At 36.3% G+C, this 15,135-nt stretch overlaps 1 protein-coding gene and 1 pseudogene across 11 annotated transcripts in view; one reads left to right on the top strand and one right to left on the bottom strand.

Annotated features, from left to right (window-relative positions):
* Positions 1 to 15,135, top strand: part of RABGAP1 (RAB GTPase activating protein 1) — a 162,482-nt gene that overhangs the window by 107,480 nt on the left and 39,867 nt on the right. For 10 of the 11 annotated variants that reach the window (XR_014140151.1, XM_081803545.1, XM_081803539.1 and 7 more), the window contains one exon: positions 13,627 to 13,740. Coding sequence is in view for 8 of the 11 variants with exons in the window: in XM_081803545.1 (XP_081659671.1) it covers positions 13,627 to 13,740 (114 nt within the window). In the remaining 3 variants the exon portion in view is untranslated. Of the gene's footprint in view, positions 1 to 2,051; positions 3,093 to 13,626; positions 13,741 to 15,135 lie in introns of those variants that run through there. The other variant, XM_081803548.1, reaches the window with a different exon arrangement.
* On the bottom strand, positions 9,119 to 10,017 carry LOC102741592 (COP9 signalosome complex subunit 2 pseudogene; annotated as a pseudogene).

Raw genomic sequence — 15,135 nt, forward strand, 5'->3', positions numbered from 1 at the left:
AGAAAGTTCCGTTGATCACTGGCAGCCACCTCAGAAAAGCTTGTTAGGGCAAGTGAAAATACATGACATGGGTGGTTCTAGAAAGCTTTTATGGCTAATTACAGTATTTGTACTGCTGGTGAGATTAGAGGGTGAAGTTTTTGCTTAAATAAAATTGAAGATCACTGCTTGTCCAGTATCTTTTAAAAATGCTGTTTCCCAAGAACTTTAAATAGAAAAACATTTAAAAAATTTAATTCCAGGAGGGCTCTTAATACCTATGTAGAAAGGCATTACTACAAAGGTACTAATAGAGTTTGGTTGGTATTATACCTTTGTGCTGATAAGTTTTAAGTTTTTAGGTTAATAGAAAAATATCTAAATAGTTACAGCTTTATACATTAATGATCAAATAAGATAGCTTTTAAATATTTGTTTCTTGATAATTGTTTCTTAAGATTAGTTCTTTAGGGAAATACTAAAATCTCAAACTTGTTTTTATATATTGGGGCTCAAGGAAACATTATTTTTACCTGAAAGCTATATAAAAATATATAACTAAAATAGATGTCGAAACCCAGAACATATAGTCTGTGAATATGTATCTGAATGCAAACCTCTTATAGAATTCTAAATGCAGTTCAGCAGTTCACAGATGGAGATGTTTGTGATTAATATCATTCAAACACAGATTCTCATTTAATTGTGTTAACTGTTATAAGAGCTAGGAACTCTATAATAGAGTTGTAAAGTCATTTTAATATATCTAGCCATTTTGTAGTTGCTGTATATTTCTGCTAAACTTAGTTCTCTAGCTTAAGAGTTATTTTCAGAAGAAACTAACTTTAAAACTGAGTATTTGTTAAGCATTATGAAATAAGAATATTTTCTTAGAAATCATAATTTGATTATTTGATTATATAAAAATATAGCATGAGGAATGTATCTTGATCATGTGTGTGTGGTGTATTATGAATGGGTGATTTTGAGAAGATTTGGTTCTGGGCATATAATGCTTTATAAAATAAGGAAATAATGTAAGTCAAACAATAGAGTATTAAGCTGTACTAAGAAGGCATTTGATACATGGTCTTACTCAGTAATATAATTGAAATAAGTATTTGGAAATTATCAGAGTTATCAGAAACATGTATTTGAAATATGACTTTGTATATAATAGTTTTGTGACTTCAAATTTAGCTGACTCATAGATTACCTCCCCTACCAGCTTTTTAATCAAAATGACACTTTTTGTGTTCACTTTTGTCAGGTAACAGTTCATGAGTATTTCCTGCTTCTTGGGCCTCTCCATGATGGATTACTATGAAGAAGAAGAAACAATAACAAAGCAGGAAAAGGTTGACAGTGCAGTTAGCATTTATGCCTTATCTATACATGATTTGGGACCGTTTTGCCAAACATTGAATAATTTTCCTGTGGGAAACTTGAGCCCTAAAAGGAAATGAACATAGCTAAAAGACTGCATATCACATGGGACTTAGGTTTATTTTTAGAATGGCACTATAATGCCATATTTGGATTGAAATAATGTGGTAGCAGTACATTATTTTATTAAAAAGGTATCTTTTCTGAAGAAGTCATCTAATTTTCTGTCACATTGTATCCCATAGAGTTAACGTAAGAAGTATGTAACTATTTAGCTGACAAGTGCTAAAGTATGTATTAAAGTTAGAGGCACTTGCTTGTCTGGCAGACATTACTGGAGCCTGCTTTCTGAGTCTGCTCTGTATAATATTCTCTGGCAGTTCATTGTCATAGTACATAGTTGTCTTTTTGTTGTGCATGTTTAGAGTAAGTTGTTTTCTTTATTGGATGGGAAAAAGAGAGTAAAGGAAAACTAGTAGCATTGGGCATTGGTATAGTTATCTGATTGTCTAGAAATGGAAGAGCACTTTCCTAAATGAGACAAAAATAGAGAAACCCAAATGGGTTTTGCTTCTGAGAAATGATTTTTTTTTTTTTTTAAAGATGATTAGCAAAGGTATTTCATACTGAGCTCTACGGTGTTCTGGTTAGCATTATTCATAGGTAAAAAAACAAAAACACTTATTGCATCATTTATATTATGTGTCAGTTTTGCCTGCTACCTGAATTATCTTCTTTAAAATTTCATTTGGTTGAGATAAATTATGATGTTGGTAATATACAGTGGTTCTCTGAATTATGTCCTAAATTGCAGATCCCCCACAGGGCACTAGGTACCAAACAGGAAAACCTGCCAAATACACATTTTGTCCGTTGACCTCTCTCCCAAAGTTGGAAATATGCCAACGTCATAAATCTCAAGTCTGATGGGAAAGAACCACCACTGATGTAAAAGGTCTTATGATTAAGATACATGTTGGAATCCACCTAGCAATAAGGGAAAATGCCTTTTCTTTGAATAACTTCTAGAAGGGCCACATGTTGAGATTTTCTTCACTTGTTTTGATGTTTAAGAGCATTATATATTTCTCTGTCTACTTGTTGTTAGGGCCTTAATTACTTCTGTTTTAAACCAACTAAACAGTCTTTATCCAAGGAAGCACTTCCATATGAGTCAAAAGAAAAAGCATATTTTCCCAAAGTCTGTGTCATGTTGGTTTTAGTTACAAGAGCTAGAAAACAAAAGCTTTTTTTCATATGTTAAGAACTAAAAATGCCACTCACTGCTGATAAGGGAGTTTGCTCACTTTTACTGTATGTTTATCTGGGTTAAGAATGTGAGTTAAAAAGCCAAAACAGTTGGGTTCCAGGCCCAGCTCCTCCCCTTTCTACCCAGATGATTTAACTTCTTCCCCCCTTTGTCAGAGGGTTAAGATAGATAGATCTGTCTATATGATCTGTCTGTATATAAGGCAGTTAAAACAATGGCAGCAGATCCGTCTTAGCTCTTGTTATTGTTGGTTAATTATTTTTAAGTCTGTAAAAGCAAATTTGTCGGTAGGAAATAAGTAGCCCTGAACCTTAAGTATCTCATATATCCCCTTGAGAATTCATTTATTTAGCAAATACTTACTGAATGTCTACCATTTGTCAGACACTCTTCTAGGAGCTGTAGATGGCATGTGAACAAAACAAATCTCTGCACTCGTGAAGCGCGTCACATTCTAGTGAGTCTTAAAATTCCTGAACATTCTTCTTAGAAAAATACACGCAAAGCATTGCACACAGTGTCAGAGAATTTATGGTAACCTGTGAGTCTGTTTATTGAATCTTCGAACACATCTCAGAAATCTCCAAAATTTCAGAAATCTCTAAGAATATCCCGCATACCTTCTTTTTATTTTGTCAGAATTCCTGTGTGAAGCATTCCTTAAGGAGGGGTACAGTATTTGATTTTTAAAGACAGAGCTGTTGTTCAAGAGACAAAATAATTGTTACTGTTTTCCTTAATCACCTTTTTGGGCTCTATCAAATTAGAAATGCTTAGATTTAACATGATCAACTGAAATAAAATTTCCAGATTTTGCAGATTTTTGTAGGAGGACCATCTTGGTCTTGTCCAAACACAGGAACATCTGTTTTCATTAGCATAAAAGTCTTTATTTTTTCACTTAAGCAATTCTGCTGTTTCCAAAACATACAAAATTAAATTATAAATGATGAGAGTTATATGTAATTAAGAGAGAATGATTATACCTCAAGGATGTGTTTAGTCCTCATTTATTCACTTATAAACATTTAGCACCCCTTCAATTTCTGTTTTCTTCTTTTGGGTTTTTATCCTAGGGGATTTTAAAAATTAAGTCTTTAAAATCATTTCTTACAAGCTGTAGCTGACTTTTTAAGAGCAAAATATAACCCCCTTTTTTTTTTTTATTTCTGTGAAACATTGAAAAGATAGAATATGGTGTAATAGATTTGAGTGGGGTTTTGGTGGTTTCTGTTTTATTCTGTTTTCTTAAGTGTTACATGATGGCTTTTAACAAATTATTTACTTTTTTTTTTTTAAGATTTTATTTATTTATTTGACAGAAAGAGACACAGCGAGAGAGGGAACGCAAGCAGGGAGAGTTGGAGAGGGAGAAGCAGGCTTCCCACTGAGCAGGGAGCCCGATGCGGGGCTCGATCCCAGGATCCTGGGATCATGACCCAAGCCGAAGGCAGACGCTTAACGACTGAGCCACCCGGGCGCCCCTAACAAGTCATTTATTAACATTACAGACTAGTCCCAAGATCTGTTTTTTTCTTTAGGCAACAAGCTACTTTGGAAATAATAATCTTCCCTGTGTTGGTTATTTCTCATGGCAGCCTTCCACTGCATTTTCTTTGGGTACTTTCTTTTTCTTCCTGCCATTCTTAGCTTTCTATTTTTCAACTTGAGTTTACAAAGGGTGTGTATTCAAAGGGTTTCCGCCAGTTCCCAGTACCTTGTTAATCCTGAGAAGTTACCCAGTGGGCCAATTCTCACAGTAAGGTATAAAAATAGTCATCCAGAAAAATTACAGAATGTGGTACCACTGTGATTTGAACTAATGGATGACTTTCAAAACTTAGATGGAGAGAAGAAAAAAGCATATAAGTATTATCATTTCCATAGATTTTTCGCTGCAGAAATTTTTTTTAGAAGAACCTTAAAAATTAAGTAACAAAGCCTCACCATTGCTTTATATCATATACACTGAAAGGGCATAAGAGTTGGGGCCAAGAGAGAAATCATCTATAAATCTGTCACATGAACAGAGCCTACTTTTGATTACTATTGAGCTTATACCCACAGCATTCATTTCACCAGTTTTATTCCACATATTCTGTTCAGCATTTTATTGAGTGCCTAGTAAGTACTGGTATGTGAAGTTGGGTGGCTTAACCTTGCTAAGCCCAAACTTCCATTTTGTGTAAGGAGATAATGCAGTTTTTTTCTTCTAATAAGCTATATTCAAGAGTGGTTCTAGATTTACAGAAATTGTGAAAATAGTATAGGGTGTTCCCATATACCCTGCATTCTTTCCCCTATTATTAACATCTTACATTAGTAGCCAATATTGATGTATTAATATTAACCAAAATCTATAGTTTTTTTAAAAGATTTTATTTATTTAAGAGAAAGAGCACAAGCAGGGGGAGTAGGAGAGGGAGAGGGAGAGCAGGCTTCCCGCAGAGCAGGGAGCCCGATGTGGGGCTCAATCCCAGGACCCTGGGATCATGACCTGAGCCGAAGGCAGACGCTTAACCGACTGAGCCACCCAGGTGCCCCTATACTTTATTTAGTTTTGCTTAATTTTTACCTAATGTCCTTTCTCTGTAGTGGATCCCATCCAGGATACTATATTACATTTTGGCCTCATGTCTCCTTAGGCTCCTCTTGACTGTAACAATGCTTTATACTTTAACTTGTTTTTGATGACTTGGATCATATTTGGGAATATTGGTCAGGTATTTTATAGAATGCCCCTCAGCTGGAATTTATGTTTTTCTCATGAGATTATGAGTTTTGGGGATGAACACATAGGTAAAGCACCATTTTCATCATCTCTTATCAAGGGTAGGGACTATCAATGTGACTCACCACTGTTGATTTTGACCTTGATCATCTGGCTGAGGGCATATTTGTCATATTTCTTCACTGTTAAGTCACTGTTTTTTCCCCTTTCCATACTTTGTTCTTCCAAAGGAAGTCACTCTGTGCTGCCCATACCAGGAATGGGCTTCCTCCAAGAGGGCAGCATGAAAGTTACTGGGAATTCTTCTGCATAGGGTATTTGTCTCATTCCCCCCCCCCCATTTATTTATTTAGTCATTTAATTATATAAGTATAGACTCCTGGATTTTTATTTTATACTTAGGTTATAATCCCAGTACTACTTCATTTATTTTGTTTAAATTGTTCCAGCTTTGGCCATTGGGAACTCTTTCATTTGGGTCCTCTTTCCCTTTGGCATACTCCTGTTGTTACGGGTTTGTTTTCTTCATAGTCAGGATACAGGGGAAGCACTTCCTTACTCTCTGGCACTTCTAGATAGTCCAGGTTCATCTTGTATATTTCCTGCCCCAGTCTTAGAAACAACTATTTCTGTAAGGAGTCCTGGTTCCTTTTGTTGGTAACTTGTATTAGAAACCAAGATCCTGGCACTAGGTGTACTCACTGCTACTGGATTTCATTGCTTCTAGGCCCTCTCATCGACTGACAGAGCAAGGAAATATCTGTGCAGTAATGCCTTTTGATCAGTCACCATGTGGGTTCAGCAAACAGTGCATTGGAATTAGTATGGGATGGTAAACCTTCTATGTAGTTCTTTGCAACTTTAGATACAATTATTAGTCATACATAGACTAGAAGGAGGGTAAGACAAGTGCATAAAAGACTATTCCAAAACAGCAGGGTAATTGCTGTAAGGGTGTTACTAATATGGTGTGTACACTGATTGGTACACTTTTCTGGAAGACAAATTGGCAGTATAATTCACAGTCCAAAACACAAGGGTTAAGTTGGATCTTGGAGGAATGATGTAATTGTGGGAACTGTCTTTCCCTTAGGAATCATGGCTCTACTTTACAGCCTTGTTTATAGCAGAAGTAGAACAGCCTGAATATTCCAAAGTCAAAAATTTAGCATAGTAAATTATGGTATAGCCATGTTACAGGTAACTGTGCATTAAAAATGGTAGGGTAGATAATTGTCAAGTGATATGAAAAGATGCTCACAACATTTTGCAGTTAGTAAAATTAATTTTCAAAACAGTATGAACTTTTATAAAAATAATTACATAAAAAGTTAGGCATATACCCACCACACATTAGCTATAGTTATTTCTGAGTTGTGAAATTATCTTTCTTTTTTCTTATTTCCTCCCAGTATTATTGTAAGAAGGAAGCAAAAAAAAGTTTTATTAAAATAAAACAAAAAGGGGGGCGCCTGGGTGGCTCAGTTGGTTAAGCGACTGCCTTCGGCTCAGGTCATGATCCTGGAGTCCCTGGATCGAGTCCCGCATCGGGCTCCCTGCTCAGCAGGGAGTCTGCTTCTCCCTCTGACCCTCCCCCCTCTCATGTGGTCTCTCTCATTCTCTCTCTCTCAAATAAATAAATAAAATCTTAAAAAAAAAAAAAAAGGTTTTGTTACTATATGAAGAAAACAAAAAGCTAGATTTTTTTCTTTTAAAATGCAGTAAGGTGGGTCACCTCAATGGCTCAGTTGGTTGAGCATCCAACTCTTAATTTCAGCTCAGGTCGTGATCTCAGGGTCATGAGATGAAGCCCCACATTGGGCTCTGTGCTGGGTGTGGAGCCTGTTTAAGATTCTCTCTTTCCCTTTGCCCCTCCTTATCTTTTTCCCACCCACCACCACCACCCTCCCCCACCCCCATTCACACTCGCGTGATAAATAATAAAAAGCAGTAAAGTGTATCGTTAATTTTGGGTTATGTTTGGACAACAGTGAGTAGTCCCATTTGGCAGGAGTATGGAAGGGGCAATAAAAGAGATTTAGGTGTTAGTATGAGGTGTTAATTCTCAGTATTTGTTTAGTGAATAAATTTTAAAAGTGCTCAGATTTTAGAGTACAATTTTTTTTTTTTTAAGATTTTATTTATTTATTTGACAGAGAGAGAGACAGCAAGAGAGGGAACACAAGGGGAGTGTGAGAGGGAGAAGCAGGCTTCCTGCGGAGCAGGGAGCCTGATGTGGGGCTCGATCCCAGGACGCTGGGATCATGACCTGAGCGGAAGGCAGACGCTTAACGACTGAGCCACCCAGGCGCCCCTAGAGTACAATTTTTAATGAAGTTATTTCCAACAATGTACATGTGTATTCCATTATATGATTATACCATAATTTATCTCTTTTTCTGTTGATGGACATTTGGGGTTTTTACAAATCAGGTTATTATGAACATTCTTAATTTTTTCCCCCTCTTGATTGTATGTTTTTGGTTCTCCTGTGTAATATTAAGGAGGAGAATTGCTGGGTCTGGGTATATATGTTTTTACCTTTACAAGAAACTGCTGTGTAATTCACCACAGTATCATTTTACACCTCCATTAACAACAATTGAGAGTTCCAGTTGTTTCATATCCTTACCAACATTTGGTATTGTCTTTTTATTTTAGACCGTCTAGTATGTTTCAGTGCATATATTTATGATTTCTGAGCTGTACATACAGTACATATGATTTCTGAGCATTGCTAATTGAAATGTAAGGAACAGTATACTTATAGGATTTAATTTAAACTTCTGCTACATTGGGGATACAGAAATTTACAGACTTTTGGGGAACTGACTTCTGTAAAATGTAGCAAACATTTTTAACATTTTTTTTTGTAGCTTGACATTTATTCTTTCTTTTATTTTATTATGTTAATCACCATATATTACATCATTAGTTTTTGATGTAGTGTTCCATGATTCATTGTTTGCGTATCATAATACCCAGTGCTCCATTCAGTACATGCCCTCTTTTAATACCCATCACCAAGCTAACCCATCCTCCCACACCCCTCCCCTCTAGAACCCTCAGTTTGTTTCTCAGAGTCCATAGTCTCTCATGGTTAATCTCCCTCTCCGATTTTGCCCCCTCATTAACATTCATTATTACATGAAAAAGTGCATATGTTCAGAGGGATATACATTTCAAGTTATTGCAGCTTATTTGTGACAGAATTTATGCTTGTGAAACATATATGAAATTAATCAACAGTAGCATGTCAGTATATTTAAAATCATTACAAATCTCTGTTCATATTGCCCATGAAAAATTACTGTGGTACATATTTAGAGCAGGACTTGGCAAACTGTGGCCTAAGGGCCAAATCCAGCATGCTTCTTGTTTTTGTAAATAAAGTTTTATTAGAATACAGAAATGCTTGTTTATTTATGTATTGTCTATGGCCACTTTTACTCTGCAAAGGGAGAATTGAGTAATTTTAATGCTAAATGACCCGCAAAGCCAAACCTATTCGCTGTCTGCCTCTTAACAGAAAAAGTTTGCAAGATGTTAATACTGCATAATCATATGGCATTTTAGTTTCTTCTGGAGATTAAAGCTCTTTTTCATGGGATGAAGTGGCAGAAACATAAAACCAGTTGATGAAAATAAAAAAACCCACTTCTGCCATACCTTTGATAATTTTCAGGACACTTACCAACTGACAGTTTTGTCATTCCCTGTTCTTTTAAGGTTTACATCTCTGCACGATTGTCTTAAGTACCTTTGTAACAGCTTATTCTCTGTGAAATCATTTTACTAACTATAGTCTGGTTGAGAGGATGTATTTGGTTGACTTCATCAGTTTGGCCATGAATAGTGTTCTGCAAAATGCATTCCACCAGCAAGTTTCTTGTACCAGCTACACCTATGCTTAACTCCTTGGAAATAAAAGCACTGTGTATTATATAAACCTTAATGTTCATAAGCACTTGGGTTTGGATATTTTACAGCTCTTTGCTGTGTTCTCTTAGGGAGAAATTTTCCATAATGTTGCTGTGATTTGTTTTCAGAATCTTTTCAAAGTTAGTGATGTCACTATTCTGATACAAACTTACTAAATTCATTGTTGTTAGAATTCCTTGATCATTTTTGTACAGCTTAACTTCTGGCAAGTCAAGTGGATTTAATTCCCAGTTTTTCAGCATATTTCCTAAGACTAGATATTTTAAGTAAGTGGTTGACATAGATCTCCCCAATATATTATCATCGTTGAGGCTTTGAATTTCAGCATGTGAATTTTCAAATTCACCTTTTCTCAAGGGCATTTTACCCCTTAATTCTGTGATGACTCCCATGATCAATGGATGAGGGTTGGCAGAGTGATGAGGACTGACCAGTTATAGAATATTTTTAGTTGTGTTATTTTCCTACCCTACGTGCATTTGAATTTCCAAACCATATATCTCTAATAACTGTGTCTTCAAGTTATCTTCATCACCAATCTGATATGACTGATGTAACTGGCATAGTATATTTTGAAGTTTTCCATATCCTTCTCAATTCTTAATATAATTTATGTAACCTTCACACTTGTATTAAGCCACAATCTGTCACTCTTAGAATGTTTCAGAATTTCCATTGCTGCTTCATAGAATTTCTGGAGTAAATTCATCTGGCATTTTCTTAAAAAGAATTCTCTTTAGAGGTGGAGATACAATTCAATAATAGAACTAACAATTTTTTCAGAATAATTTTTTGTAGCTGTTCCAAATGTAGGTCAGTGACATGTCTGTTCATCATTTCAGGAAAGCTTTGTCAATGTGAAATTCATCTTAGTCATTGTTTTAATGTTTTCAGTCTCCCTTCTCTTTTTCTTTCAAGCTCCAAAATCTTTCAGAAACTGCATTAATGCTGCTTTGAAATTATAATTCTGATTTTCCAAATCGTCATTTGATTAAATAACTCCCTTCAGAGTATTCCAGGTAATAGCCCTTCTTACCAGTGCACAAGAGATCATCCTCTTTTGGCAGACATTTTGGCTGGCTATTTCATTGTGGTTTTAATTAACCTTTTCATTTGCTTATTTGCCATTTATGTATTTTCTTTTATGAAGTGTCTGCTCAAATTTTTATCCATTTTATTAGATTGTCTTTTTCTTTAAGTTCTAGATATATTCTAGATACAGTTTTTTTCACATATCTGTACTACTTGCCTATTTCTTTTTTAAATGTCATGTTGTGTTTTATTTTTTTAATTAAGTTTATTTTAATTTCACTATTGTTAACATACAGTGTTATATGTTTCAAGTGTACTATATAGTGATTCTGTACATTGCGCAGTGCTCATCGTGGTAAGTGTATTCTTTAATACCCATCACCTGTCTCACCCATCCCCTCTCCCACCACCCCTCTGGTAACCATCAGTTTGTTCTCTGTAGTTAAGAGTCTGTGTCTTGGTTTGTCTCTCTTTGTGTTTTTCCTTTGCTTATTTGTTTTGTTTCTTAAATTCCACACATGGGTGAAATCATACTTGTCTTTCTCTGACTTACTTCACTTAGCATTTTACTCTAGCTCCATCTATGTTGTTGCAAATGGCAAGGTCTTGTTCTGTATTACGGCTGAGTAATATTCTATTTGTGTGTGTATACCATATATATATTATACACATACATACATATATATGGATATATATGTGGCATATCTTCTTGATCCATTCATCTATCAGTAGACACTTAGGCTGCTTCCATAATTTGACTATTGTAAATAATGCTACAATAGACATAGAGGTGCATGTATCCCTTTGAATTAATGTTTTTGTATTTGAGGGGTAAATACCCAGTAGTTTGATTCCTGGATGGTAGGGCAGTTCTATTTTTAACTTTCTGAGGCAACTCCACACTGTTTTCCACAGTGGCTGCACCAGTTTGCATTCCCACCAACAGTGCACAAGGGTTTTCCTTTTTCTCCGCATTCTCACCAACACTTGTTTCTTGTGTTTTTGATTTTAGCCATTCTGACAGGTGTGAGGTGATAGCTCATTGTAGTTTTGTTTGGGCCTTTTTTTTTTTTTTAAGTTTATTTATTTAAGTAATCTTTACATTCAACATGGAGCTTGAACTCACAACACCAAGATCAAGAGGTGCACACTCCTCCGACTGAGCCAGCCAGGTGCCACTCTCATTGTAGTTTTGATTTGCATTTCCCTGGTAATGAATGATGTTGAGCATCTTTTCATGTGTCTGTTGGCCATCTGTATGTCATCTTTGGAAAAATGTCTGTTCATTTTTCCAATTAATAAGGTTCTTTCCTGATTTAATTTGGTGCCTCATTCACATGGATCTTGAATTAAAGATTAACATTAGAATGATTCTGGTTTGGGTAGGGCTGTTGACCACATAGTGTTGCCATTGCTTAGTCCTGAAGAAGCGTTTGGACTTTATTAGGTATATTTATCAAGCATTGACTGATTTTATGCCCTATATTATGCTAGGCTCTGTGGAAATTACAAAAGTGAATCACAATTTCTATCCCTATGTGAATAGTTTTATAGGAAAGTTAAAATAAAAATAAAAATAGATATTCTAGGAACCTGATGTGTGTATTCTGCATATAACTAGTGAGTGTGTACCTATGTGTGTTCAGAGGAGATTGCTTCCTTTCTCTTTTATCGAGTCTTTTCTATATACATGTCAGATACTGGTAGAAGCTCTTTATAGATTTATATTTTATATATACATTTAATGTAACTTTTACTACAACTTTATAAGGTAGGTGATATTAGTCACAGAAGGTATGAAACTTACCTAAAGTTGTTCAGCTTAAGAGACTGAGACAACTTTCAGACCCACATATGTGTGCCTCTAAGCTGTGCCCCAGGTTTTAAGACCTTGAGATAAATATGGATACATCATTTTCATCACTTAGCTGTATATACCTAAAGTAGGACTGGGAACTCTTATTACTTTAAAGGGCTGGAATCATCTTGGGTCTCTCTTTCATTTGTATGAGCGTCCTCTTTTATTTTTCCATTTTAAAATCATCTTTATTCAGTTGTAATTTATATACAGTAAAATACACAAATTTTAAGTGAATGATTCAGTACATTTTAACTACCACTGTAGTTGTGTTGGATAATATTTCCATATTCAAACGTCAAAAAGTTCTCTTCATGTCTCTTAAGAATCAGTTTTCTTCTTTTAACTCCAGCCTCTTCCAAACACTGATTTACTTTCTATAACTTAAAATTTTGTCTTTATAAGAATTTCATACACATGATATTAATGGAAAATAATCTTTTGTGTCTGGCTTCTCCAGTCACTTAGAAAATGCTTTTGAGGGGCGCCTGGGTGGCTCAGCCGTTAAGCATCTGCCTTTGACTCAGGTCATGATCCCAGCGTCCTGGGATCGAACCCTGCATCGGGCTCCCTGCTCGGCGGGGAGTCTGCTTCTCCCTCTCACACTCCCCCTGCTCGTGTTCCTGCTCTCGCTGTGTCTCTCTCTGTCAAATAAATAAATAAAATCTTAAAAAAAACAAACAAACAATGCGCTGTTAAAATAGAAGGTCATGTTTCTGTGCTCCAGTTCTTTAGCATGTGAGCAAATGAAATTTAACAAGGAATTTATTAGAAATACCTGGATGCTTGCTTTGTTGTATAAAGGATTGCTGTGATACTATTGACATTTGTTTAGTTTTCTCCATTGGCAAAAGGAAGGGATATTTTTCCCATAGCCTATTTGAGTCCCTTGACATTTGGTGGTCTAGTTTCATATTGAGTAGACTGCTGTGTACATTTTCATGCCATTTGCCCTTAGGATAAACTCCAATTAAGGGACTTCTCTTTTCCTTTTGGGAACCTGGCATATGGGCGTCATGCCAAAAGATCATTTAAAGCAGCGATTTTTATACCCAGTTTTTCTAATGGGAGCATTTTACCTCCTTTTGAGATTAATTTGAATGTTTTCCTGTGGGAAATCCATTTTGATTACCACATTTTCCCTCTTGCAATAGAAAGGTCACCAGCTGCACTTCTTGCAACAGAGATGAATACACATGAGGTATATACAGGAAGCAGGTTCCTTTTCCTCCATATTTTTTTCCTTAATATTTGATTTTGCTTTTGCTTGAACAGTTGGTCCCTGAAGATGCAGTAACTCTGGGCATGCACATGTATATGTATGTCCCTGCAGCATTTTAAAGCACGTAAATGAGAAGACCTTGTTGTATAAACTTATACAAATACGTACGTGATTAACTACTAAACCTTTTTCCTAATGTTTCACAGGAGTCTCCCCAGGACAGTGCTATCACTCGGGATATTAACCGGACATTCCCAGCTCATGACTATTTTAAGGACACAGGAGGAGATGGACAAGATTCCTTATATAAAATATGCAAGGTATTTCACATCACAAAAAAAAACATTAGTTTTGAAAGGTGATTTTGGTTCTTTGAAATTACACGAAAGGTAACTACAAAGTGTAATTTGTATTTGATGTATAAGAAGGCAAAAAAAGGGGGCACCTGGGTGGCTCAGTCGGTTGAACGTCTGCCTTCGACTCAGGTCATGATCCCAGGATCCTGGGATTGAGCCCCCGAGTCAGGATCCCTGCTCAGCTCAGAGTCTGCTTCTCCCTTTCCGTCTGACCCTCCCCCCGTGTTCATGCTCTCTCTCGCTCGCTCGCTCAAACGAAGAAATAAAAAATCTTTGAAAAAAAAAGACAAAAAAGGAGAACGCAGACTTTCTGAAATTGTGATGTTACCTTTAATTTTATGCTGATAACAGGAAATCAATGAGACATAAAATCATAAGGTTTCTTTTACCCTTTTAATCAGGACTTGCAGATGATAGTCCCTTGGCTCCACATTTATTATTTTTTTTATGGGGGAGGGGCAGAGGTAGAGAAAGAATCTTCAGCAGTCTCCACACCCAGCACAGAGCCCGACACAGGGTTCAGAGTTCAGTCTCGCAACCCTGAGATCATGACCTGAGCTGAAGTCAAGAGTCAGATGTTTAATCGACTGAGCCACCCAGGTAACCCCTCCCCACCCAGCTCTACATTTAAACTTTTAGAAATTGGTTTTACGTTAAGAGCTCTGAGTCCTATAACACTGCAAACTCCCTTTTGGTATTCCCATTGTAAGTTACGAACTTGGCAGCTAGGACATGTCCAACAGTGGGAAGTGCTGATGCCTAGGTGGACTTTTTAGCACTGCAGCATAATAAATGGTGGGACATACTGATGTCTGTCAAAAGATCTGTACCTGAAACCTGTAAAGGAAATGTTCAATTTCAGCCATCCATTTTCCAGTAGATTTTGGTACTTCAGAGCTGTAAGGCTAAAATAGGACTTGGGACCAGAGTTCTCCAACTTCATCTGTCCTCAGATCTGTCTTTAGTCTTTTCCCCCCAAAATTAATCAAGTACCTATGTAGCATCTACTATCTAAGAAGTACAGACTAGGCATGAGACATGCCCTTAAGAAACTTACATATTATTGATTGAAAAGGTAGAATTAACAAGTTTTAGGGCAGGCTAATAATAAAGGACAGGTTTTCCAGGGATAAACTAGATGCTTCAACTATAAGGGCAGTTAGGTTTAGAAAAATGTTTCTTTAATTTCCACAAAGTTGTCATTTCTGTTGTGATCCTCTTCTCTGATCATCCTTTTTTAGGCCCTTCTCAGTTGTGCTTTCCACTTAAGCAGCCATCCAGCTGTGCCTCACTGCAAAATTTCCCATAAAGAAACCCTGTGCTCACTGCCTCTGAGCCCTTACTCCTGATCCCACTGCA

Source organism: Leptonychotes weddellii, chromosome 14 (assembly GCF_054177405.1).
Source record: "Leptonychotes weddellii isolate Sample4059 chromosome 14, ASM5417740v2, whole genome shotgun sequence".
In the NCBI taxonomy this organism is placed as follows: Eukaryota; Metazoa; Chordata; class Mammalia; order Carnivora; family Phocidae; genus Leptonychotes; species Leptonychotes weddellii.